The 23,357-nt window shown below is 39.8% G+C and overlaps 2 protein-coding genes across 2 annotated transcripts in view; one reads left to right on the forward strand and one right to left on the reverse strand.

Moving 5' to 3' along the window:
• Positions 1–218: 218 nt before the first annotated feature.
• Positions 219–3,524, reverse strand: LOC127538503 (serine/arginine repetitive matrix protein 1-like). Its single transcript, XM_051962318.1, has 3 exons — positions 3,514–3,524; positions 2,441–3,421; positions 219–1,612 (listed from the first exon to the last, which is right to left on the reverse strand). Exons 1-2 carry the CDS (start codon positions 3,522–3,524, stop codon positions 2,572–2,574), a joined length of 861 nt encoding a protein of 286 aa, XP_051818278.1. The 3' UTR covers positions 219–1,612; positions 2,441–2,571.
• Positions 3,525–3,585: 61 nt separating this feature from the next.
• The window catches only part of TOPAZ1 (testis and ovary specific TOPAZ 1), a 66,546-nt gene continuing 46,774 nt past the window's right edge, over positions 3,586–23,357 (forward strand). Inside the window, exons 1-2 of the mRNA XM_052001380.1 lie at positions 3,586–6,029; positions 22,090–22,157. Of these exons, the coding sequence (XP_051857340.1) occupies positions 3,646–6,029; positions 22,090–22,157 (2,452 nt within the window). The 5' untranslated portion in view covers positions 3,586–3,645. The remainder of the gene's footprint in view (positions 6,030–22,089; positions 22,158–23,357) is intronic.

The raw sequence follows: 23,357 nt of genomic DNA on the forward strand, positions 1-23,357 counted from the left end.
ATAAAGAACTAGGGCAGTTAGTTGGTATAGTGAAAATACAGCACCAGCCCTGAAGTCAGGAGGACCTAGTTCAAATCTGAGCTCTGCCCCTTAACCAGTGTTCCTGGCTGTGTGACCCTGGGCAAGTCACTTAACCCCAATTGTCTCAGCAAAATAAATATAAAATATATATATATATATATATATATATATATATATATATATATATATATATATATATATATAAAGAACTGAATCAAATTTATAAGAATACATGTCATTCCCCAATTGATAAATGGTCAAAGGGTATAAATAATTTTCAGGTGAAGAAATTAAAGTCATCTATAGTTAGCTGAAAAAAATGCTCTAAATTACTATTGATTAGAAATACAAAATAAACAACTCTAATGAACCACTTCACACCTCTCAGATTAGCTAAAATGACAAGAAATAATGATAAATGTTGGAGGGGATGTGGGATACTAATCTATTTTTGAGGGAATTGTGAAATGATCCAACTGCATTCTGGAGAGCAATTTGGAACTTGCCCAAGGAACTCTGAAACTGTGCTAACTTTTGATCCAGCAGTGCCACTACTGGGTCTGTGTCCCAAAGAAATCATAAAGGAAGGGGAAAGACCCCTATGTACAAAAGTGTTTGTAACAGTTTTTTGTGGTGGCAAAGAAATGGAAAATGAGCAGACTCCCATCAGTTGGGGAATGGCTGAATAAGTTATATGGTATATGAATGTAATGGGCTATTATTGTTCTACCAAAAAAAAAAAAAAAACAAACTGATTTTAGAAAGGTCTGGAAAGATTTACAGGGGAACTGATACTGAGCAAAACAAGCAGAATCAGGAATGCACATTCGTGCTGTTACTATATACAGTGTGATATCAACTATGACAGATCCAGTTCTTCTCACTGGTTGTGATCCAAGCAGTCCCAATAAACTTTGGAATCCATTCTCATCCAGAGAGAGAACAAAGGAGACAATATAAATCAACACATGCTATGTTCACTTTTTCTTTTTTCTTGCTTTTTTTTTTTTCTTGTGCTTTTCCCTTTTGTTCTGATTTTTCTCTCCTAACATAATTCATAAGAAAATATGTAAATAAATAAATGTATAACAAAAAAAGGGGGGGTTGTTGTCGTTTTTTTACATATAATTGGAGAAAATAAAGAGAAAGTAGGACTAGAAGCGATTTCATTTTGCTGCTTTTCTTAGACTAGGGTTCGGGAGGCTCGAGTTTATAGAGTGGATCGAACGGCCCCAGCTACACGGTTCGCCTGGTCCAGAAGGAAAGGCTCCTTCTCCAGCCCAAGCAGAGATTGGAGAATGGCCACGAAGGCAAGAGCTGGAATGGGGGCGCTCTCCTGCCAACGCTACAGGCTTCTTTGCTAAGTGGCCTGGGGGAGGGACGCCTGGGGGAGAGGGGGGAGGGGAGCTCCGAAGTGGGCGTTCGGAGAGGTGCACTGGGTCAGTGACCCCAGGCTTCGGGGAGCAGCCCGGGAGAGACTGCCCGGCCCCGATGGGTGTGGCTTCGTCCTGCGAGGCTCGGCAACCAGAAGCAGAGAAGGTGGGCGGAGGGCGCATCCTGGCTGGAAGGGCGCTCAGCCTGTGCTAAGGGCCTGAAAGATGGAAGACGGTCAAGGTGAGTGAGGGATTCTGGGAAAGTGGGGGAACTGAGCCAGGTCCCCGGAGTTCAGTCCCGGGACCTCCTTAGGAGTAGCTGAAAGTCCATTCGGCCTAGTCCACCGTGTAGCGGCTTAGAGGCCCCGATGGCGGACCCCTAGGGAGGGGGAGGGGCGGGATGCGGTCCAGGGTGACTCAAAAGCAGTGAGCACAGCACTGACGCAAAGGCTGATGGGGGCTAGAGGGTTCTGACGCCTGGCACCTGAAGCTCAGCCAGGTGAGGGCTGCGAGTGTGATCTCGGGCACAGAGGAAGCACTTAATAAATGCTCGTTCATGGATTCTGGGCCTCATTTGTGCCCAAGGAGAAGTTGCTTGTGGGGTAAGGCATCCTGTATATGCTCGGCAGGGGCTCTGGCTTCCCACTGATAGCCTCCCCCTCCCACGTGGGCCTCACTTTTGCTCCAGGGGACACCTGACTGACAGACCTCACCCTCCCCGCCCCCACTTCCCATGCGCCGGCCTCGCTTTCGCCTTGGAGGCCTTCACACTGTGGGGAGCCCCTCCACTTTGTACCTCCTCCCCCTCCCGTGTGAACCTCGCTTTCGCTTGGAAAGCTGGCTGACTGGCCTCTCTCCCCGTTCCCCCACCCCCACCCTTGCGCGAGCCTCTTTGGCTCCGGAGGCTGCCAGACGGGGGCCTCCACCCTCTCGCCCGCTCTCCCCCATCCCCCGCCCCTCCTGTGCTGCTGGCCTCGCTTTCGCTTGGGAAAGCCACCTGACAGACCAGTCTCCGGCTCCCCTCCCCATCCCTGCACGAACCGAACCTCGCTTTAGCTCCCGCTCCGGACGCTGCTGATACTCAGGGGCACCGGTGTAGGTTGATTGGGGAGGGAGGGAGTAGAAGGGGGACTCGGAGGGTCCCGCGCGTCACTTCCGCTTTCCCACTGCCTCGCCCTTAGCGTGTGAGGAGCACGAGTCGCGCGCGCCCGGGAGCGAGGCTGGCTCGAGGAGTGGCGCGAGGCAGTGGCAGCGGCGGCCGTAGCCGGGGTGCACGTCGAGGCGGCGGCAGCGGAGGCTGCTTGGGGGCGGGGCGGGTCATGCCGCGGTTGCGGTCGCGGGGCTCGGGGCCCGCGCGGCCTGGCGACGGCGACGACGGCGGCAGCGACGAGGCGGAACGGGAGTGGGCGTCGGGCCGCCGCCTGTGCACTCGGGCCTCGGCCTTGTCAGCAGGGCCCTGCCCGGAGTCCGCCTCAGCCAGGCGGGACAGGAGGAGGAGGCGCCGGCGCCGGCGCGCCCGGGAGACTGTGGCGGCAGCCGCCGAAGCAGAGGAGGAGGCGCCGCGGCGCAAGCGCGGCCGCAGGCCCGGCGCCGGGGAGGCCCGGTCGGCTAGCGAGCAGCAGCCGCAGCCTCCGGGGCGCGGGCTGAGCCGGGACCGCAGCCTGGGCCTGAGGGGAGTGGGGCCCTGTGCAGCCGGGGACGAGGCCTCGGGCGAGCAGAGCCTCAGCGACGGGTCGGGAGAGGAGAGGAAGCAGCGGAAGCGGCGCAGGCGGAGCCGGAGCCTGGGCCCTCCCTGGGCCCCAGAGCAGCCGCCGGTGCCGGGGCAGGAGGAACCGGAGCCCAAGGACAGAGGTGGGGCGTACTCGCAGCCGGGGCGGGGGAGCAGGGTGTGGCCGCATCCCCAATCTACAGATGGGGAAACTGAGGTTGAGTTCGGGGTCCGGGCCGCAGGCGGGAAGAAGGTAGTGTGTGGGCTGTGGGGCCTCGGATCCTGCACCTTAGCCTGCCACCCAGACTGGCCCAACTGTCTGTTGCAGAGGGAAGGCTTTAAAGTGGTCAGAATTCAGCCTCCTTTTGGTTGAGAAGATGTCCTTACTTAATCCTTACCTCTAAATTTTACTCTGAGAGCATCTGAAATACTGATTTTTGGTTTTTTGTTTTTTATTTAGCAAAGAAAAAAACTAAAGAAGATTTAAGTGGAAAAGATGAGCTTCTGCCAGCAACTGACTTGAATTTGCTTTGTGATTGTAGCATGAAGGAATCATTAATCAGTTCTGAATCTTTTCAAACAATGGAGTCCAGTGCATTTAAAAGCATGACTTTAATGCAGACTTTGGGCAAGGAAGACTTAGTACAATGTAGTAAAAGAAAAATTAGAATTGCAAAACCTAAAGGTTTAGAAACCTCCTCTCCCAAAGTAGCTGAAAACAGGGATATACAGAACACTTTAGCAGAGTTCCAAGATGGGCTGTATAGGGAGAGTTCCAATTATTCTCATAACAGCCTGTCACCTACAGTAGAGATGGGTCCAGTGATTAAAGGTGACAGTAATTGCCAACCCTTTTTAAAGGATTCTAGTGATGAAAGAAGTCCTGCTTATAAAAGTGGTGAGCATGTGCATGTAGCAGAAATGGCCTCAAAGATAAAGAAAGAGAATGTGGAGAAGAGTGATGTGAATGGTATCCCTCAAGTTCTGTTAAAGGAAGAAAATGCAGGAGCAAAAAAATCATTGCTTGAAGGAAACAAAGAAGGATTACACCAGAACAGAAACAATGGTACATTTTCTTGCTTTCAAAATACAAAAAACAAGCACTCCAAAGAAGTTAAAAGAGGTGTTGGGAGAAAACCCAGGAAAAGGATGAGATTATCTGAAAAAATGGATGAAACAGTTACTGAGATAAGTTTCCCAAATGTGGATAACAAATCAGATGAGTTGTTGTTGCAAGCAAAGCAAATGTTCACAGAAAACAAAGATACTTTAGATTTTAAAACAAATTCAGTTGTTTTAAGAAAGGGTTCCTCTATAATGGATAATTCTCTTAGTTCTCAGGAAATCACTGAAGAGAAGAATTACAAGAAAATGAGCATAAGACACCATGCAAATGATACATTTGAGAAAACATTTGAACCCTGTGGTAGAAAAGAAAGAACTAAGACTGTTCCAGAGCCCTATGACCATAAAAGCACAAAGTCAGATGAACACCTTAAGTTAGTGAAAAACCCCATAGTGAAACTGTCTCGAGATATATTTGACATTTCTGATTATCATTGTGTTGAAAAGAAAGCTTCAGAAGACTTAAAAAATGAAACTGAAGAATTAAAACTAAGCTGTAGAAGAGCAATTCCAATGACTGGTAAAAGAATTTGGCCTTATTATTCATGTGCTAGGACATCTGTTTGGTGTCATAAAAAGGGTATCTTAATTGAATCGAATGCCTTTCCTTCTGCACCTCAAGAAAGTCTATGTGAAGATAATTCTGATAGGCTGCTTCTAAGTAATGAACTCTTAGTTGATAATGCCCAATTAATGTTACAGAGTTTTGTTACAGAAGCAAAGAGAACACCTTCAAGTAAAGAAAAAGGGGACGTAAAAGGTTTTTTGTCTTCTGTTACTGCGCTAACATCTCCTTTAATGGATATAGAGGAGCATGTAAACAGCAATAACAAAAAAGGGAAGTCAGAAGAGCTGAGTAGAATCGAATCGGAGGTGATTTCTAATGGCAGTGAAAATACTCACTCAACTAATGTGACCCTACATTTGGCGGTGAATTCAAGAAAAGATAAAGGAATTTCAGCAAAATTTAATCTGTCCTCTTCTCAAGATAATCAGGATGTAAACAATGTTGCTGGCAAAATTATGAGTCGGAAAGCAGCTCTTGCCCAACAGACACTTGCAGTGCCAAATTTAGTGAAAATGCTAAATACTGGGCGGCTGACAAACTTTAAAATCCCTTTACTCAAGAATAAAACAGAACCCAAAAAGGAGGCAAATGTTAAGACAGAGAAGGAAGCCTATAGTCCCCTGGAGCTCCTTGACAATTTCTCTACAACAGAAATTAGACAGAATAGGATGAAAGAAATTGGCAGTACAGCAAATTCAAACCAGCAGTCTCTGTGCATCCCAGCTGGTGTCCCACTAATGCAAGCAAATACTGATGAGATCTGCAGTAAAAACTCTAGTACTTTTTCTCACAGCTTTGTGAAACAAGCTAAAACCAATTCACCTGACTTGCTTTCTGAGGCTGTACTAGAAACTATAGCTCCTACCTATGAGAAGAGTGATTTTTCTTCTGATTCTGGTTATATAAAGAAAAGCCCTTTATGCTCGCCTTGCAGGGAACCTCACTTGTTTGATTCTTTTATTTCATCTGGAGAAGTTGGTGAGGAAGCATCCAGAAAAAGCTTTGCAGAAATTAAAGTTGCATTTCCAGATATACTTCAAGCTTATGAAGATGATGTCCTTGTAATTGATGTAATTCAAGATGATCCAGATCTCTTTGGGATTGAAGGGGAACCTTTATTTACTTCAGATGATGCTTTTAAAAACCAAGAACCTAATAGTGCTGAAGACTTCCAAGAAATTGATTCGAAGCCTATGAAACTGCAAGAGAAAAGAGACCCAAGCAATGACTCTGGGTATGCCTGTCAGCATGTAAAGAGGTACCTTTTTAGATGCAAAATATTGCAGAAGTTCAGTTTTTGTTTTTTTATTTTTACTTTTTTAGATGACACTAGTTTTTTTTTCAGTTACCAATAAGCTGGGTTAGTGGGTTTGTTTCTTTAATGTAATTTCAGATCACAGTATCGAGACAAGGAAATAATTATGAGAAAAGCAAAGTGGAAGTAAAGGTTTACCTAAATCTTAGACATTAGATATGGTATAAGTATCAGGTATACATATGATAGAAAACTTTTTTGTTGCTACATTTACAAATCAGTAATAAATATTAATTGCATATGTAGTTAATGGAAAATATTAAGCAGTAATAACAAATAAGATTTCCCAATATACTTTAAATTCATGTTTTTTGTTTTTTTTAATATCTTCTGAATTAATACATTTCCTTCCCTGAAAGGCAGCTCTTCTCTAGAAACTTAACTTTTGTGGTTAGTATTTCAAATATTTGATGTCCATGGGGTGGCTTTTCACTGGGAGGAAAAGCCTTATTTGTTAAGGGAGAGATTCTATCTTCCATTTTTCTTAAAACCTTTAAATGAATTGAGTTTAACATTCTGTATTTACAGAGATAAAAGTAAAAAACAGATGAAACTATGGAGTTATGTTATAGATTTTATAAATTTATATAGAATTAATGTATTTGAAGCTTAACTTACTGTGATGAAATATTTCTCTTTAGTCACTGCACTACATAAGATTTCCTAGGAGGACAAAATTTAACAAATACTCCACTTTAAGTAAATATAATCATAGTCAACCTCTCATTTTCCAGGCAGGAGATATTAAGCCTAACATATGATAGTAAAAACACAGGAATCTTGTTGGGTACAAATATATCTAATATTCTTAATCAAGTACTGAGGTGGTATAGTGGCTAGAGTTCAGATTAGAAAACAACCCCTAAATGTTCACTACCATTTTTACCAAGGATGCATACTTAATTTACATTTGAATTTCATTGAAAACTATAGATACAGTACAATCCTAAAGTTTAAGATTTAAACAACTTTTTTTAGCCATTACTTCATTCTAAATTAATGTCGTCGTGAGATCATAGAATTAGAAGGAACTTCACAAATGACCTAGTGCAACTTCCTATTTTAGAGACTGAGAGACTGATTTATTCAAAGTCAAATCTTAAGAAGTAGGAAAGTCAAGATTCGAAAGCAGTTCTTTCCTAACTGGTGCTTTTTTTACACTTTTGCCTCAATTCTCAAGGAGCTGTGAGCGTGGTGAATTTTAAGATAGTTTTGAGTGAACTGTTTGAAATGGCACAAAAAATGGAAATAATCACAAATTGGCTACCTGCATTTTACTTCAATACCTTACCTACACTTCATATCTTTGAAGATTTCTAAATTGGACTTCTCCCCTCTTAAAAAACCTCTGATGATCAACCTGCACTTTTTCTGTATGTCAAGAGATTACCATTAAAAATACCATCAAAATAATTTAATCACAAAACCTAATTCCATACATTCAAATGCATTTCCTTCACTTATGTAGTTTTCAAACTGGGTAATAAATACATCTCCTATTTTTTTGTGATTGAGGCAAACTGGGATTTAGTGAGTTAATTTTGTAGAGGAAAAGCATTACCTTCTGTCTCTGCACAGATCACCATATTGTACAGTATTTATATATAGATAATCATGTTATAGGTGTAAAACTAAGTGCGTGAGCATTATGTTAACCTACCCTGAAAAGTTACTTATTTAGCATTCAAGAAGTAATTTGTTTTTAGTATTCAGAAACTTGATTTCTTAATGATTTGGACGTACATTTTTAAATTTCTAATTGCTTTTAAATCTCATGGTGTTTCATTTTCCTCCCCAAGCTTTATTATATTCTTTTTATTGTACAGATTTATATTGTATCTTTTTTGTTTTTATTGGGATTTTTTTAATTGTTTAAATCCCTAGATTTAGAATTAAAGGAGAGATGATGTTGACAGTTTTTAAACAGATCTTTTATTTCCCCCAACTTTAGTTTTTCTTCTCAAAAAATGTTTGTTATTTTGTAATAACTATTATTACTACTGTGTTTGAGGGTTAAAAAAAAGCTGATTAAGGAATCAAATGTTATGGCTATCTTAGTCATTGCTTAAACATATTTGATCAGTTTTGTAGATTGCTCTTTCCATCTAGCTTTATATGATGTCACTTCAGTTGGTTGTGGGGCAGTAGCTGGCACAGTGGATAGAATGCTAGGCCTTGAGTCAGGAAGACCCGAGTTCAAATTTGACCTCAGACATTTGCTGATTGTAATCTGGGGCAAATCACTTAACTCTTTTTTTTAATCTCAATTTTCTCATCTGTAAAATGAGCTGGAGAAGAAAATGCAAACTCTCCAGTATCTCTCACAAAATTTTCCCATATGGTCACAACTGATAAATAATAGTTGGTTATACTGTTCTAATGGACAAAAGTTTGTCCATTTGTTTAATAAGGATTTGAAAATATTTGTTTAATGGGAATTTGAAAATATCAAATACTTAATTCATCAAACTATCACCCTGTTGGATTCTCATTGTAATTTGCATATTTCTTAATTGAAAGACTGCCCCAATTTTTATTGTTAATAACTGTCCTTTAAAATTGTTATCATAGCCAAGTCTCACAGTTTTATATTATAAGTTTGGTGTTCTTCATCATTACTGTAGTTTATAGTTTTGGTTTTTTTTTTCCCCCCCAAGTCTCATAAGAAAGTTAAAGAAGGAAATGCAAGACTGTGCTCTCTGAAGAGAGTAGCAGATGTCATCAGGAAGAGCAAATCTTCCTCTGACTCAGATGAGCATCTTGGTCCTTGCTACTTTATACCTATAGACACAGGCAAAGGAGCCTTATTTTCCTGGTAATATATAAAGAGACTCCTGGGCACTAGATTCAAACTTGAGATCAGTTTAGGAAGAAAGAGAATCAGAATCTGAGATTTGGAAGAGACTGTAGTCATATAATCCAACCCCATGATAAGTTATAGGAGTTATCATCCAGCCTTTGCTTGAAGAACTTCCAGGGTTTGAAACTACCACTTCTCAAGGCAGCTCATTCCATTTTTGAGAAACTGTAAGTGTTACAACTTTTACCCTTTACTCCTGGTTCTGCTTCCTGGGGCCAAACAGAACAATTCCAATCCCTCTACATAGTAGCCCTTCAGTTACTTAAAGATAGCTACCATGTCACCCTGTGTCTGGGGTCAGTGTACAAGATGGCTTGAAGAAGAGAAACTGAAGGCAACTAAGTTTAAAAGGATGTTGCAGTGGTGCATGGCAAGAGGTCATGGGACTTTGTGAAATGGAAAAGGAAAGAAAAGGGGACAAGAACAAGCAAAGGTTAAAAAAGTTTGGAGATTAGGTGACCTAGGTGTTTGGTGTCCTTTAACAAAAACAATTAAGAGGAGGGGCAAGCATGTAGGCGTGATGGCTTTCCTGCCTGAAACAAGTTTCAGTCAAAAAGCATTTTTGCTTACTATTATGTGCTAGAATAATATGTGGTTATAAAGGAAAACAAATAACTTTTGTCCTTGAAGTTCACATTCTAATAGAAGAGAACATGTAGGTACACACAGAACATATCCAGAATAGATTGTTAAAATGAAAATCCTTTTTTCAGGTAAAGAAAGTGTAAAAGGTCTCTATTAAAAAGACAACAAGGCAGAAAGGCATCGGTGGGTTGGCCTCTCTGGCCAGCCTGGAATTCAAATAGGAATTGCCTTTAAAGATAATCTGCCCAAATAAGAGCAAGACTGTTCTGATAGGTACACCTTTCTAAAAGGGGATGGGCCATTGCCACATCATAGGAAATAAAATTAGAGGGAAGGAAGCACATCCAGTAAAATAAGGTCTAGGGAAAGGAACAAAAAAGTTGCTACCCACTGCTACCCACAGACAGTCTCACCCGAAAAGACCAGCAACACTGGAAACAAAATGGTCACTAGGACTGAGTCAGCAATAGACTTAGTATCTAAGTCTTCAAGAAAGCCAGGGCAACTAAGGAGATGGAAGTTGAGGCAAGGCATCATATGAAAACAGCCAGTGCAAAGGTATATACATGGGAGCTGGAGTAGTGTATGTAGAGACAGCAAATAGGTCTGTGAGACTAGGCTAGAACATTCATGGAAGGGAATAAAGTATGAGACTGAAATGGTAAGAAGGGGGATAGTACTGAATGATTATGTGATGAATGAGACATGATCATGACCTTCAGGAAAATCCTGTTAACAGCAGAGCAGAGGATGACTTGGAATCATGAAGACCCATTAGAAGGCTCTTTCAAGAATCCTCAGGAGAGATAATAGGGTTCTCAGTGAGAGTGATGAATGAGAATGGCAATAAGAGGTCCACTGGCAGTGATGTTTTAACAGATTATGTGTGGAATGAGTGAAAGCAAGGAATTGAGGATGACGCCCTCAATAGAGATTAAAAAAACCAATCCCCACAACAGTAATGAGGAAGCACCCTTCATTGGGCATTATTAGAAATGTGAGTTAAGGCCTAGATTCTGCTGTCCAGAAGCTTATGATCTAATAGTAGAGAAAGACAAACCCAAAAGAACTCAGATGAGAATTGTAATTAGCCAACAAGAAATCTAAATAGTGCTGTTTGAGGTGTGGAGGACCAGTTGGAGGTAGCATTTAAGCTAGGGCTTAAAGGAAAGCAGGCCGAGGATGTTTAGGGGAGAGGGCAGTGTTCCAGGTATGCAAAGGTCCAGAGAAGAAAACAATTAAGACATTAGCAAGTAGCTGTTTTTGTCTGAAACAAAATGATAAGGTGGTTTTGAAATCAAGAACCCCAGAATTCTCCACCAGGTAGTTGAAAATGAAGTTACCAATTTAGTTTCATCTACAAAGATGGTAACAGTTGAGAATAACTGCAAAGGACTTGGGCTCACAAGGAGAGCACTGGAAGTGTGAAGAATATGGGGAAGATGCCAGATGAGGTTCAAGTGGATTTGGAGCAAGATGGGAAGGAGGCAGTGGACAGAAAGGGAGAGTAGATTTGTTCTGGGCTTTGTCTTTTCTTAATCTGTATATATTAAAACCCTTCTTTCCCCCCATGGAAAACTTTGGGGAGAACCTGGACCAGAATCACAAGGCATTGCAGGCATCGGCTGGGCTGTAGTCTTCATCATCAGAGACGTCCTAGAACTGTTGGAGTGACTCCCGAATCCTTGTTCCAAAGCCAAGTTCACTGCTAAGAACTGGCTTCAAAAACGCTTTGCCAATGTCAAGATGGAAGACAAGCTACTGTTGTTTTAAACTGTAAAGATAGCTGTGTGTTCACAGATGCCAACTGTTAGACTCAGTTTAACTCCCTCTCTGGGTTTGTTTCACTGTTCAAATGGGTCACAAGGGCCTATTTGTAAGAGCTCATCTACTTTGCTTATACTTTATTGGATGTAGATCCAGATTGCTTATAAAGGTGCAAGTCACGTTTCTTCTACTATCAAATGTTAACTGATGTATGGAAAACCACATTCTATCTGTTTCCTACTTTTTGACGATAATTACAGCACGTGCTAAAGTTGTATGAAAAACATGCTCTTTGCAGTACATGACCAGGGAATATTTAATACTAGTCTTGGTATTGGGGAAAAATTGATTGTTTTGTTGTTTAATGATTTCATAGGAAAAATATTTATGAATTTTCTTCAACCAGCTGTGTGTTAGCTCAAACTGAACTTCCCCCAAGGCATTCCTCTTCACTCTGCACTATCCTCATTCATAGACTCAAACCTTAAGGCCCTCCTTTGAGCATTTATTGTTATTCAGTTCTCTCCCATTTAGGGTTTCCTTGGCAGAGATACTGGTGTAATTGGCAATTTTCTTCTACCATTCATTTTACAGATGAGGAAACTGAGTCAAAAAAAGGGTGAAGAGACTTAAGTGCCCAGAGTCATGCAGCTAGTTAGTGTCTAAGGCCATGTTTGAATTCACAAAGATGAGTCTTCCTGATTTCAGGCCCATCACTCTAACCACTGCACCACCAGTGCCAGTTGCAGGGCTAAGCCCTAGCATTGTGAAGTTAATGAGAAAAAAATGGTTTCAAATGCTTGCTCCACTTCTTACTGTACGTAGGACCCCTGATTTGTCTCCACCTCTCCAGGAGGACCTATTTCCTCATTGTCTTCATGTTCTGTAATATCCTTTCCAGCTACAGTGAGATCTTCATTCCCACCTATGGGAACCCTATCCAATCATCAGTATCATCACAATTTTTTTTTCTCAGTGTAGTTTCTAAATTAGACTTTCCTCTATTCTTGCCACTTAGTCTTAGCGCCTCCTATTCGGATTAGTCTAATAGTCTCCTAAATGGTCTCGGTGATTCCTTTAATTCATCTAGCATATGAAACATTTTCAATGTGTTGTTTCTCTCAAAGTCCTTTAGGGACTTCCCATAGAAAACCTCTGTAGGAAAGTGTGTGTGCTTTGTCTCTGCTGCCTTGGATTCTTATGGGGATTTGTCCCAACATCCCTGGGCCTTCCTGTTGTCTAAAGTTGGGAGAGTTAGTCTGTGCCTGGTGCAGGCCTGGGAATATAGGCATGTCGTTTTGATGGCTAATTTTGGGACTGAGTTTTAGGAAGCCTTTTCAAAGCCCTTTCAACAAACACATAGTACAGGCATTTTATAGCTTAGGACCCTGGCATTCAGCTCAAGTCCCTTAGCTTTTGAGGCTGCTCTGGAGCTTTGCTAGCTCAGGCCAAGTATGATTCTGCTTCTTCTAGTAAAAAATGGAAACCCAGCACCTTGTGAAACTTATTTGGGTTCCATCAGCATCTTATGGTGGCCATAGATTCCCCTTCTCTTTATTCAGCAGAACCCAAACTCTGCTGTTTTGACTGCTAAAACTGCTTATTTAGCTTTGTTCATTTGTAGAGCAGAAATGACTGCCTTGTTCTGATTTTAATGAATGGGGAAGGTTTTCCAGGGGAATAGCTCTTCTATCTGACATCTGCTCTTTGTCTTTCTCCTGCTCCTCCTTCATTACTTGTTGCTCTACTCAGACTTCTTTGTTTCTCTTGCTGTGACTTTGCTCATATTTTCTTGATCTGGAATGCCCCCCCTCCCCCATTCTTTTCACCTTCTCAATTCTATTCCAGTTCTAGTTTTCCATAGAAAGTCTTTGGATTATTCTAGCTCTGAACTCAAAAAGTACTAGTGTTTTACTTCATTTTAAAATTTAAAACAGGCTTATGTTTGCAACTTCATGCATTAGTCATAGCCTTCCAATTAGATTATTAGTTCCTTCAGGGCCAGTAGCTTCATGCTTTTCTATTCCATATCATCTATACAGTGATGTGCATGTTGCCTGGAACAAAGTAAAATAATTAATTTGACATATAAAATTTTTACTTTTTTCCCTTAAAGACTTTTTGTATGCAATAAATCCTTTTGCTAAAATAATTTGTTTTATTTAATTTGACATTGATTTCATAAGATTTTGACGCATTCTTTAATCATTTATCATGAAAACACATTTTTATCTCATTGGATGATGTATATCTTTGATAATCCAAATTTTCAACTCTGGTCTTATTATAGTGCATGGGTTTGCAGTGGTGTTTAAATTTGGTGAGTTCTTAGGCCATTCAAGTATGCATCTCCCTATCTTAGATAAATTTCTTAATCTCTCGTTAACATGTGACATGATATAAGGTGATACTGCTGTATTCCATCTCCATTTGAGAATTTCTCTAATTCCCAAACAGTTCTGTCTTTCAAGATATCAATATTTATCAGAATTCATTACCCCCTAAAAGGAGATAAGACTTTCAGGCTCATTGGAAGTTAGGGAAAAAAATCTCCAAATCATTGGGAATGGTAGTGAATCATTTTTATCAGTCTGATGAAAGCATTTTGATCTTAAAAGCTGACCAACCTAGTGTTCTATAAAACGTTTTGGTATAACCTTAAGTGAAAATGTTAACTTTATCCAATTAAAAATTGCATTTTGTATTGCTTTGCCCATGACAAAAATTCTTCCAAAACAGCATTTAGTAGCTGTTTGGTCTCTCTGTCTCTGTCTCAGTCTCTCACATACTCACGCATTTGCCTGCTGTTCTTCTAACACTGAAAAACTCGTACTGTACTACAGAACAGTGGACTCCTTTAGCTAGCAAATTCCTCTGAACATAACTGAGCAATTTCACAGTAATTATTGGTCAGTTCTTGGTTTTTTTTGTTTTTAACTATACTCTGCACTTAAGTGTGATTTGATTTAATTTCATTGTGGGCTTGAATAAACCTTTAAACACTTGGCTTCCCCATGTCAACAGCTGCTGCAGGATCTCTGAAAGTCCTTGACTTTGGCTCTTTAAGGGATACAACTGCAGCAAGTGATTGTCATTGTTAAACAGCATTAAAAAACAAGAGAACAATGAAACTTCATGGTTTCCTGCACTCAGCAGACATAGATTAGATTTAACCAAAGGTAGGGAAGTAAGCTCCTCCTATTTGATCTTGTGGAAGTCCAAAATTCTGAGTTAGCCTAGTATGCGTGACATTGCTTTCTTAAAATGAAATCATGAGAATCTTTGCTCCCCTCTCCAAGTAATTTGTATTCTGCCATAGCTCAGTGCTAAGAAATTACTGATTTATATAGTACTTTAAAATTTTGTAAACTGTTTTTCCATCCATTGTCTCACTTGGACTTTGCAACACTCAGAGAGTGAGATTGGTTACAATAGGAATTGACTCCATTTTACAGGTGAAGAAACTGAGGTAAATTATCCTTTGAGTGTAAAGTATTTCCTTTAAATAACTTTCAATGATGGCTTGCCACTTAATTAAGCTGAGAGCTCATTCTTCTAAGATTGATTTTTCTTAAGTGGTTATTACCTAAGATTATTATGGACTTGAGAGGGACAGTTTGAGATTTAACAAATGAAAAAAAGTATGATTTGATCTATACTCAGTACTCGCCAATTCTTTCTGGAGGTGTTTTTTTCCTAATTCTTTCACTTCTCTCTAGCTTTTTATAGCCCCTCCTTCTGTGAATACTCTTACTTTCTTGGCTTTCCAATCCCTGTCCTCAATGTCTTTGGCTTGATCAGAAATTATCGTTCATTTTCTCTCTTCCCCCTCCCATATATAGTTAGTATCCCAATTCCATCATCTCTTTTCTATGTCCTCTCTTGGTGATCTCATTGGCTTCCAGGGATTTCTTTATGCAAATGCTTACTTAGATCTCTGTATCCAGCCAGTCTCGCTGGCTCTCCTCAGTTTTGAATGCCACCTGCCTGTCAGACATCACCACTTGAATGCCCTGTTGGTATCTTATCAAAGTCACATAATACCATCCTCTAATTGCCCATTTTTGTAACCTTGGAGTCCCTGAAGTGCGGAATAGAGTGGGAGAGGGTTTGTGTCCACCGAGTTTCTGTCCAATGTCTTGAAGTTCATCCTCTGGAATTTTATGGTTAACTAAGTGCTAGTTGTCCTTTATTTTCTCTCTTGATACATGATAGATCCTATTTATTGAGCAAACATTAGAAACATTCCACAGTACCCTCTGGGCATTCATGACTTTGATTCTTCAGAAGTGGGGTAGGGGCATTCTAAGGGTTATAACAAGGTACCTAAGAGAATGTTATAGTCTTCATTTGACATTAGTAATCAGAGGCTGAGTGAACAAAGTTCTCTCTCTAATTATTATTCCAAGAAATCTCTCTTGAATCCTATATCCAGGCAGGCTCCCAACCTTGGATCACTCTTATCATTTATTATGACCTTTATGTCTACACAGGTGCTTAAATGAAATTGACTGCAAATTGATGTTGTATAACCTCACCTGGGCCCTCACTTCTTCTAGGCAATCCCACTATTATTCTTTTATCTTCCTATTCTACTCTCCACAGAGCTTCTACGAAATTTTTCCTCATTCTTCAAAAGTCCTGAGGCTTGTGTCCATCTCCCCTACCCCTTTCAGGTGAGGATCTTGTGTCATATTTTACTGGGAAAAAATGAGGCCATTCACCATAATCTCTGTATCCTTTCTCCTCTCCTGTCATTCAGATGTTTTCTTGCCACTTTCTCCTCTTTCACCCCTGTTTCACATGGTGAAATGGCCAGCTATCTGCATTTTCTCAGATGTTTCCCATGCCTGGAAGACTCTTCCTCCTCTGTGCTAACTACTAATCTCCCTGATTTCTTTAAATTTCAGCTGAAATTCTACCCTTTACAAGAAACCTCAGCCTCTCAATTCCAGTGCCTTTCCTATTTTTCCTATATTTTTTGCTTTGTATACATTTGTTTGTATTTTTCGCATTAGATTCTAAACTCTATGAGGTCAGGGACTCTCTTTTTCCCTTGTTTGTAAATTTAGGACTCGGCACAGTCCCAGGCATAATTGATTAATTCTTAACAAGCTTTTCCTCTCCACCTCAAATTTAAATAAAATTAAGCTGTTTTTACTAGTTTGGCCCCATTTGTTTTTACTTTTAGGCAAGTTATTTGTGAATGTTTTTAAATCTCAATTTTGGAATAAGCTATAAAGCAGTATTATGAAATATTGAGTTAACGCTGGAGTTGAATAGAAAACATTCTTGACCTTTATGAATTAAAGCTTTGCCATGTGCAATCAATATTTTGTAATTTTTTCAGAGCACTTCGGGGCATGTTATTCCAAGTGTTCTACTTACTCTTGTTAATGCTTTCCTAGGAAAGGCAATGAGTTTAATAGCTCTAAATGGAGGAAATTAATCCTAGAACTTTAAAATCTATTTTAAGATATACATGCTACAATGCCCTCCCTCTGTCTTTTCCCCTTAGACCTGATTTTAAGGCAAGTATGAAGATCTATTTTTCCTTCCTATAACCTCTTTAGTAGGCTGTCAAATATTGAAGTCCTGAACTTATGAAAGGGAGTGGTCAATAAGAGGTAGTTCAAAAGCTATGAGTTGTCTCTTTCTCTAAATTGTATATAGGTGGCCAAGTCTACAGATATAAATTCTATCTATGTTGTCAGAAGCAAATGATGATTTTTGCAAAGCTGATTTTTTTCTCTCTTTTTTAAAATCTCTGTTATCTAAGATTAATAATCGGTTCCTAGGTCTGTCAGTCTGGGCATCTACTTTCTCTTCTCTGTAAAGGGTCTGGAACTAGATCAGGTTAAATCCTGGGGAATCCTGGCCTCTAAGGAGAAGCCAATCTAGTCACCATCTCCCCACAATCCTTGGTTCCTTAAATACTAATCATCATTTCTTGGTTATGGTTTACTTATAGCTTAGGTTTTAGACTTACAGCTAAGATTTCTGCTAAAGGGCAGTGGGAAGGAGAAAGATACTCAGTATATAAAATGTTTCATATCTAGAACCAGTATTTTATGTCTACACATAAAAGAAGTGCTAAACATAGAAGATTCACAGTACACATTTACAGAATGGCTTAACTAGATTCAGTTAATTTAACTTAAAATTACTGTCACGATCTGTGGGAGTTTTTTGCAGACCAAGAATAACCAGGCCAGTCTCTTGGTAGTTTAGCATAGAGATTAGAATAAAATGAGACAAAACAATAAAAAAGAATGAAATGAAACATGTGCTTTTCTAACCGTTAACAAAAAAATTTCTTAGCTATTTGGGGGGAAGGATAGTCCACAAAGCTATTCAGTGAGGACAAAGCATTGATTCATCTTAATGAAGTTCTTGAGTTTCTCTGCTGCCCAGGAGGGATGTCTGAATCAGGAAGGAACTAGAGCTCTCCTGGAAGGAACTAGAACTCTCCTTGTGATTTTTTGGTACTTGGACAACCAGAAAGTACCAGTAGATCCCCAGGCCTTTAGTCCCCTGAGTCACTTGAGTCCTAGATAGATAGATATCTTTTTTAATGGAAAAAACCTAGCCCAGCCCGTGTAGGAGACTAGTAGAAATTGCTGCTATTTCACACTTCAAAAAATTATTTTCAAAGACATTCCTCCAATGAAATGTTTTTAAGGCTGTTAACAGACAAACCCCAACCTTGGAGATTTGAAAAGCCTTGCAAAGTAGCTCTGATGGAGGGAAACCAAACCAGAAACATAGCAAAACAACAAGCGATGTGGCCCATGAGAGAGTGAATGAATAATGGGGGGAGGGAAAACCAGAAATCCCAGGCTACCCTGTCGCCTTTTGGAAAGAGCACTTCTCACATCTAAACAGTGTGCTAGAGGATGGGGACTGCCAAATCTTTGTGGATCACCATGGATCCTCAGGTGTAAAGAGGCAGCCAGAAGGAGCTTCTGAGACATCATGGTTACAGCGAAGATGACATCTCCTGCCTTACAAGGTGTTGGTTACAAGAATCCACCTTTAAGCAAAGAGTTCTTAACCTTTTGTGTATCATGGACCATTGAGTATCTGATGAAGCCTATCGAGCCCTTTTCAGAATAAATTTTAATTGCATAAAATAAAATAAACAGGATTACAAAGGAAACAAATTCTGTTGAAATACAGATAGAAGGTTCAGAGCCCCTCCTCTCAGCCTTTTCCTAAGATCGCTTTCCAGTGTCCCCTGGCTAATATATTGCTGGCCTGGAAGGACCCTGTCAGTTGCAGATAGTTTTCAAAATGACTAAATTAAGCTTGCCTTTTGTCACTGTCCATGCTCATGCCCACTTGGTATTATGGGACCTGGTTCCTCATAGGCTAGAAGGGAACAAGCATTTATTAAGCACCTACTGTGAGCCAGGCACTGTGCTAAGTCCTTTAGGAATCTCTCCAGTGAACCTCACTTCTAGAATCAATGCTGCTGTTAATCATTCTTTGCAGTTGAAGAACTAAGGCAGAGTTTAAACGGTTTGCCCAACTTTGTCTCCCTGATTCCAAGCCCACCCTTTGATTCATATCTAGTTGGATACAGTTTCACCTTGGCCTGAGGCCGGAAAACAAGGCCATTTTTTTTGGTTTCCTAGTCCTCCATGGGAAGGAGCTGCCAGGGGACTTCTGGGATACTATAGAGGGATATATATCCTTATATCAGTGTAAAGGGATTTGTGGATTGCATTAAGCAGAGGGATATACTGGGGCAGTCTCTCGTTATAGATTCCTTGGGCCTATGTTGCTATATTTTGTGATTGGGACCCAGCATTGCTTCCCTTTGCTAGACCTGGCAGTGTCTCAGTGCTAGGGCCTGAGTGCTCCTATTAATATTCCCTTTTTCCCTCCCCCATAAGGAAAGAAAGAAGGAAAGAAGGAAAGGATCTTTTAAGTGCCTGTTACATGCCAGGTGCTGTATTAAGTATGTTATAAAATACCTCAATTATTTCTCACAGTACTTCTGGAAGTTAGGTGTGATTATTATTCCCATTTTATAGTGGAAAAAATTGAGTCACTACCCCCAGATCCCTGGGTACTCTTCTGGGACTTGAATTCCCCACCCCCTTTTTACTTGGCCTTCTGGTGACACAGATCATGGTATCAATGCTCAGATGATTTACCATATTGATGAAATTAGCAGGCTCCTACATAATGTCATAAGTGACTCAAAGGAGTTTGACCAGCCAGGCCAGAGTTTGGTTTCTGGTCCTATCAGTGCTCATCATTGCCAATGTAAAACATCAGTCCTACTAACTGCTCCTATTGAAGGACCCTCAATTTGAACTCCAGAGGCATTTGCTAAGGCTAGGAATGCTCTGACCCTTCTCCTGTGCTCAGAGAAAGAGAAACCAAGCGAAAAGCAGACCTCAGCCAGAGACCCTCCTAGTCTAGGATGTGGCCTCTCTCTAGCTGCCGTGTGCAAGCAAGTTGCTTTTTTTGCTGTAAGTGGGGAGGAAGGCAACTGGGACCTGAGCTCCAGAGAAGTCATCTTCCATTCCATGGAAATGAGAATGACGGTGACCATTAGAGAAAAAGAAAAGTCATCTCTGTTTTTCAGCTGAAGTCCCACCTGACATAGCATCTTTTTGGCCCCAGAAAGATTTAGGACTCAGGCTGGATAATCAACATTAGCAGTTCAGGTACCCTCCTTGGTACCTTGAGTTCTAATAAAATCCATGTGTTAACAGTTCCCAGGGGCTTCCCAAATGTCACATAAAACCCTAATATTTCCTTCAGCACAGTTTTTCCAACTAGTTCTTCTTTCACACACATCTCATATCCAAAAAAAGTCTTTTCTTTTAATATAACTTGATAAGGGGATGTCATCACATTGGAGATAAATCCCCTGATAGACAAGTTGTTAAGTATATCTTTTTTCTGCTGAGAGAAAACACGTTACATTCCTCAAATAATCCTTTCCTTGCTGTTTCAATTGAGTTATAAGAAATCTTTTAGACTTGCTTGTTTTAAGAGAGAGAAACAATCAGCCAAATCAACTCATCAGAAGAATCAGAAATGCAGATGAATGGGGGGTGGGTCTTAAATCACTTTTTTGAGGACCTTGTTCTCTAATTTTGAATATTCACTTTGTTATGTGCTTGTTACTCTTTCCATTTACACTGAACATCTTCATTCTTACCAGTTCATGTCTTTCCTTGCTTCTCAGTATTAAATATTCATTGCTTCTAGTCCATGGACATCTAGTTTGTTTGCATCTCTGCCAATAAATGGGCTAGAGTCTTCTCATAACTTTTCTCTGAGGCCATACTTTTTCTTAACTTTATAGTATTCACTTGTGATTGTTTTATGGCTCTTTCCACTTACATTTTTTTTTCAGCTTTTTACTTCATTTTGCATTAATTTATGTGTCTTAACATGCTTCTCTATAGTCATCATATTTTTCATTTGTTATAGTTTGGTCATATTATATCAATCTTCTATAGTGGAGTTAGCCATTACTCAAGTCAGTGGGCCTCTTCTTTATTTCTAGCTCTTTGCTACCACAAACTGTGGTGTGTATAGGAGGACTTTTTGTTAAATCTATAAATAGACTTTGTTACTGGTCCTTTTTTTATATATTAATTTCCAATTATTACATCTCTTTGGCATAATTGCTTAGTAGGAGAATCTTGGGTGTGGACATTTTAGTCACTTTATTTGTATTCTTCCAAATTATTTTCTGAGGTGGTTATACTAATCCATAGCCCTGTCAGCAATGCACTAGTGCGCCTATCTTCCCACAATTTTCCTGACATTGATCAACAAAAGGAAAAGAGCTAAACTGCAAGGCCAGAAATTATGGTAGCCACTCTTCCCTCACCACATTTAAATCTGGCATTTAAATCTCATTAGAGCATAAAGTAGTCTGTAGATCTACTGTTTAGGCTTCTTACATTTGATCTTTGTTCTCTACTGTCCAAACAATTTTTGTTATGTATCTGCTGTTAAAACTGCCAGGCTTGGACCAGTGCACAGTTAGTGACTGTGTGCAAAAGCTTCCTCTGCCACCAGTTAGTTTCATTGATTGGACCCAGGAATTGTGGATCTCTTCAATTCTGGATTTCCAGTAGAGGTGGAAAGAATTGTGAGTTATGTGATGCCATGTGACAGATAAAAGGGAGAGGGCCAACTGGAAAGGCCTCTCTTAGGCTTGATAAGTAAAGAGAAAGGAAGAAACATATTCAGAAATGAATGAGACATAAAGATATTGGGATATGCTGTATGCATGGGAAAACGGATTTGCAGGGCAAGGGCTCTACATCTGAGGAACTCCTGCATAAGATCACAGATGGAGAACTGGAAGGAATAACTGGGAGGATGTCTATTTCAGGCTGCTCATTTTACAGATGAAAAAACTGAGATGGGAGAATGGAGCCAACACTATATGTCCAGGCTCAAATAGATAATGAGAAAATAAATAGCAGGATTTGAATTTGTACCTAGATCACTAACTTGAATTTGTATAAATTTTATAGTCTTTATAGGCGTTCATATACTTCCATGCATTTTTATTTTAAAAAAAATCTGTTTAAGTACCAAATAATGGTATATAGAAAAATGTAATTGAAAGAATGTAGAGATATTTCTGTAGACTAAAGTAGTTGAGAAACGCTTTATAGAAGACTAGGATTTGAGCTAGGCATACAGCACTATTGTAGCTAGTGATAGGTTGCTAATGTTTAATTATAAATTTTGAATTTTCAAATTTAATTTGCTTTATGATAGAGAATTTCCTGCACAGGACCATGGATCGTTGACATCAGAAATCTGTTCCAGCACTTCATTAATAACTGGTAATTTAAATTAGCAAAATTATAATACAAAAAGGGAATTTTTAAGTCATTTTCAGGCTTGGTCAAAAATAAATTCATTTAACTTTGACAAATTCATTTTTAGAATATATTAAGTAGTGATTGGAAGAAGGCTTTTTCAGAGTTTAGTTTTCAAGGAAACATTTTCTAGACGTTTATTGAATTATTTGGGAAGGGGGTTTTGAGTCTTAAAATATCTTGCCATCTTTATTTTTAAATCTAACATTTGCTTTGAAAGACATGGCTTAGTTTATATTTCTTTGACTATCAGATTTTAAAATTTTGGAAAACTATTTGGATTATAATAAAATCATATGATCCATTATTGATATACCATTGAAATGACTTGTGAATTACATCACTTTACTTGAATGAGTCTGTGCTATCATCAAATATTCTCCCAGATGCTACTAAAATCCAACTATACCTGCCCATCCTTTTCAACTTTTGACCTTGTAATCCCATAACATTTCATAACTGATATATTTGAAAAGAGCCTTCTTCCAGTTCTCTTGACATTGCAGAGAGATCAGTGGAACACATTGGTCATGACTCATTTTGTGATTGGTCTTATTTTCTTATTAATTTGTCTTCCTATTAATATCCTTTATGCCACTCATCTTGCCCAATTCTTGTTCAGTTTTGCAATCGTTCACCCTTATCCTGGGAGCTGTCAAATTTAAATCTTTGCCTATATAGTATTCCCTGATTTATAATCATAGGATTATTGCTGAGTTTTGTTTTAGAGTATTGTTGTTTTTTAAATGAGCCTTTGTTTCAGGGAGAAACTTGAAGTCATTAAAAGCTCCAGGCAACTCAACAAAGGCTATCCAACCTCCTCTATCTTGTGCTCAATTCTAAACCTATCTCATGGTCCATTTGCTGTGTTTGTCTCAGATACGTATTGTGGAGGTGTTGATCAAACAACTATAGATTTCATAGCAAAAATCAATACCAAATTGGAAGAATAAAAATGAGATAGGAATGTAATAGTATACAATAAGCAAAATCAGGGCTAAGTGACTTGCCCAGGGTCACAGCTAGGAACCATTAAGTGTCTGAGGCCAGAGTTGAACTCGGGTCCTCCTGACTTCAGGACTGGTGCTCTATACACCTCCTAGCTGGCCCTACTTGCTACTTCTTATATACATAGACCAAACTTTTGATAATTCTAGATCTTAT

This window comes from Antechinus flavipes, chromosome 5, assembly GCF_016432865.1.
Source record: "Antechinus flavipes isolate AdamAnt ecotype Samford, QLD, Australia chromosome 5, AdamAnt_v2, whole genome shotgun sequence".
NCBI lineage: Eukaryota > Metazoa > Chordata > Mammalia > Dasyuromorphia > Dasyuridae > Antechinus > Antechinus flavipes.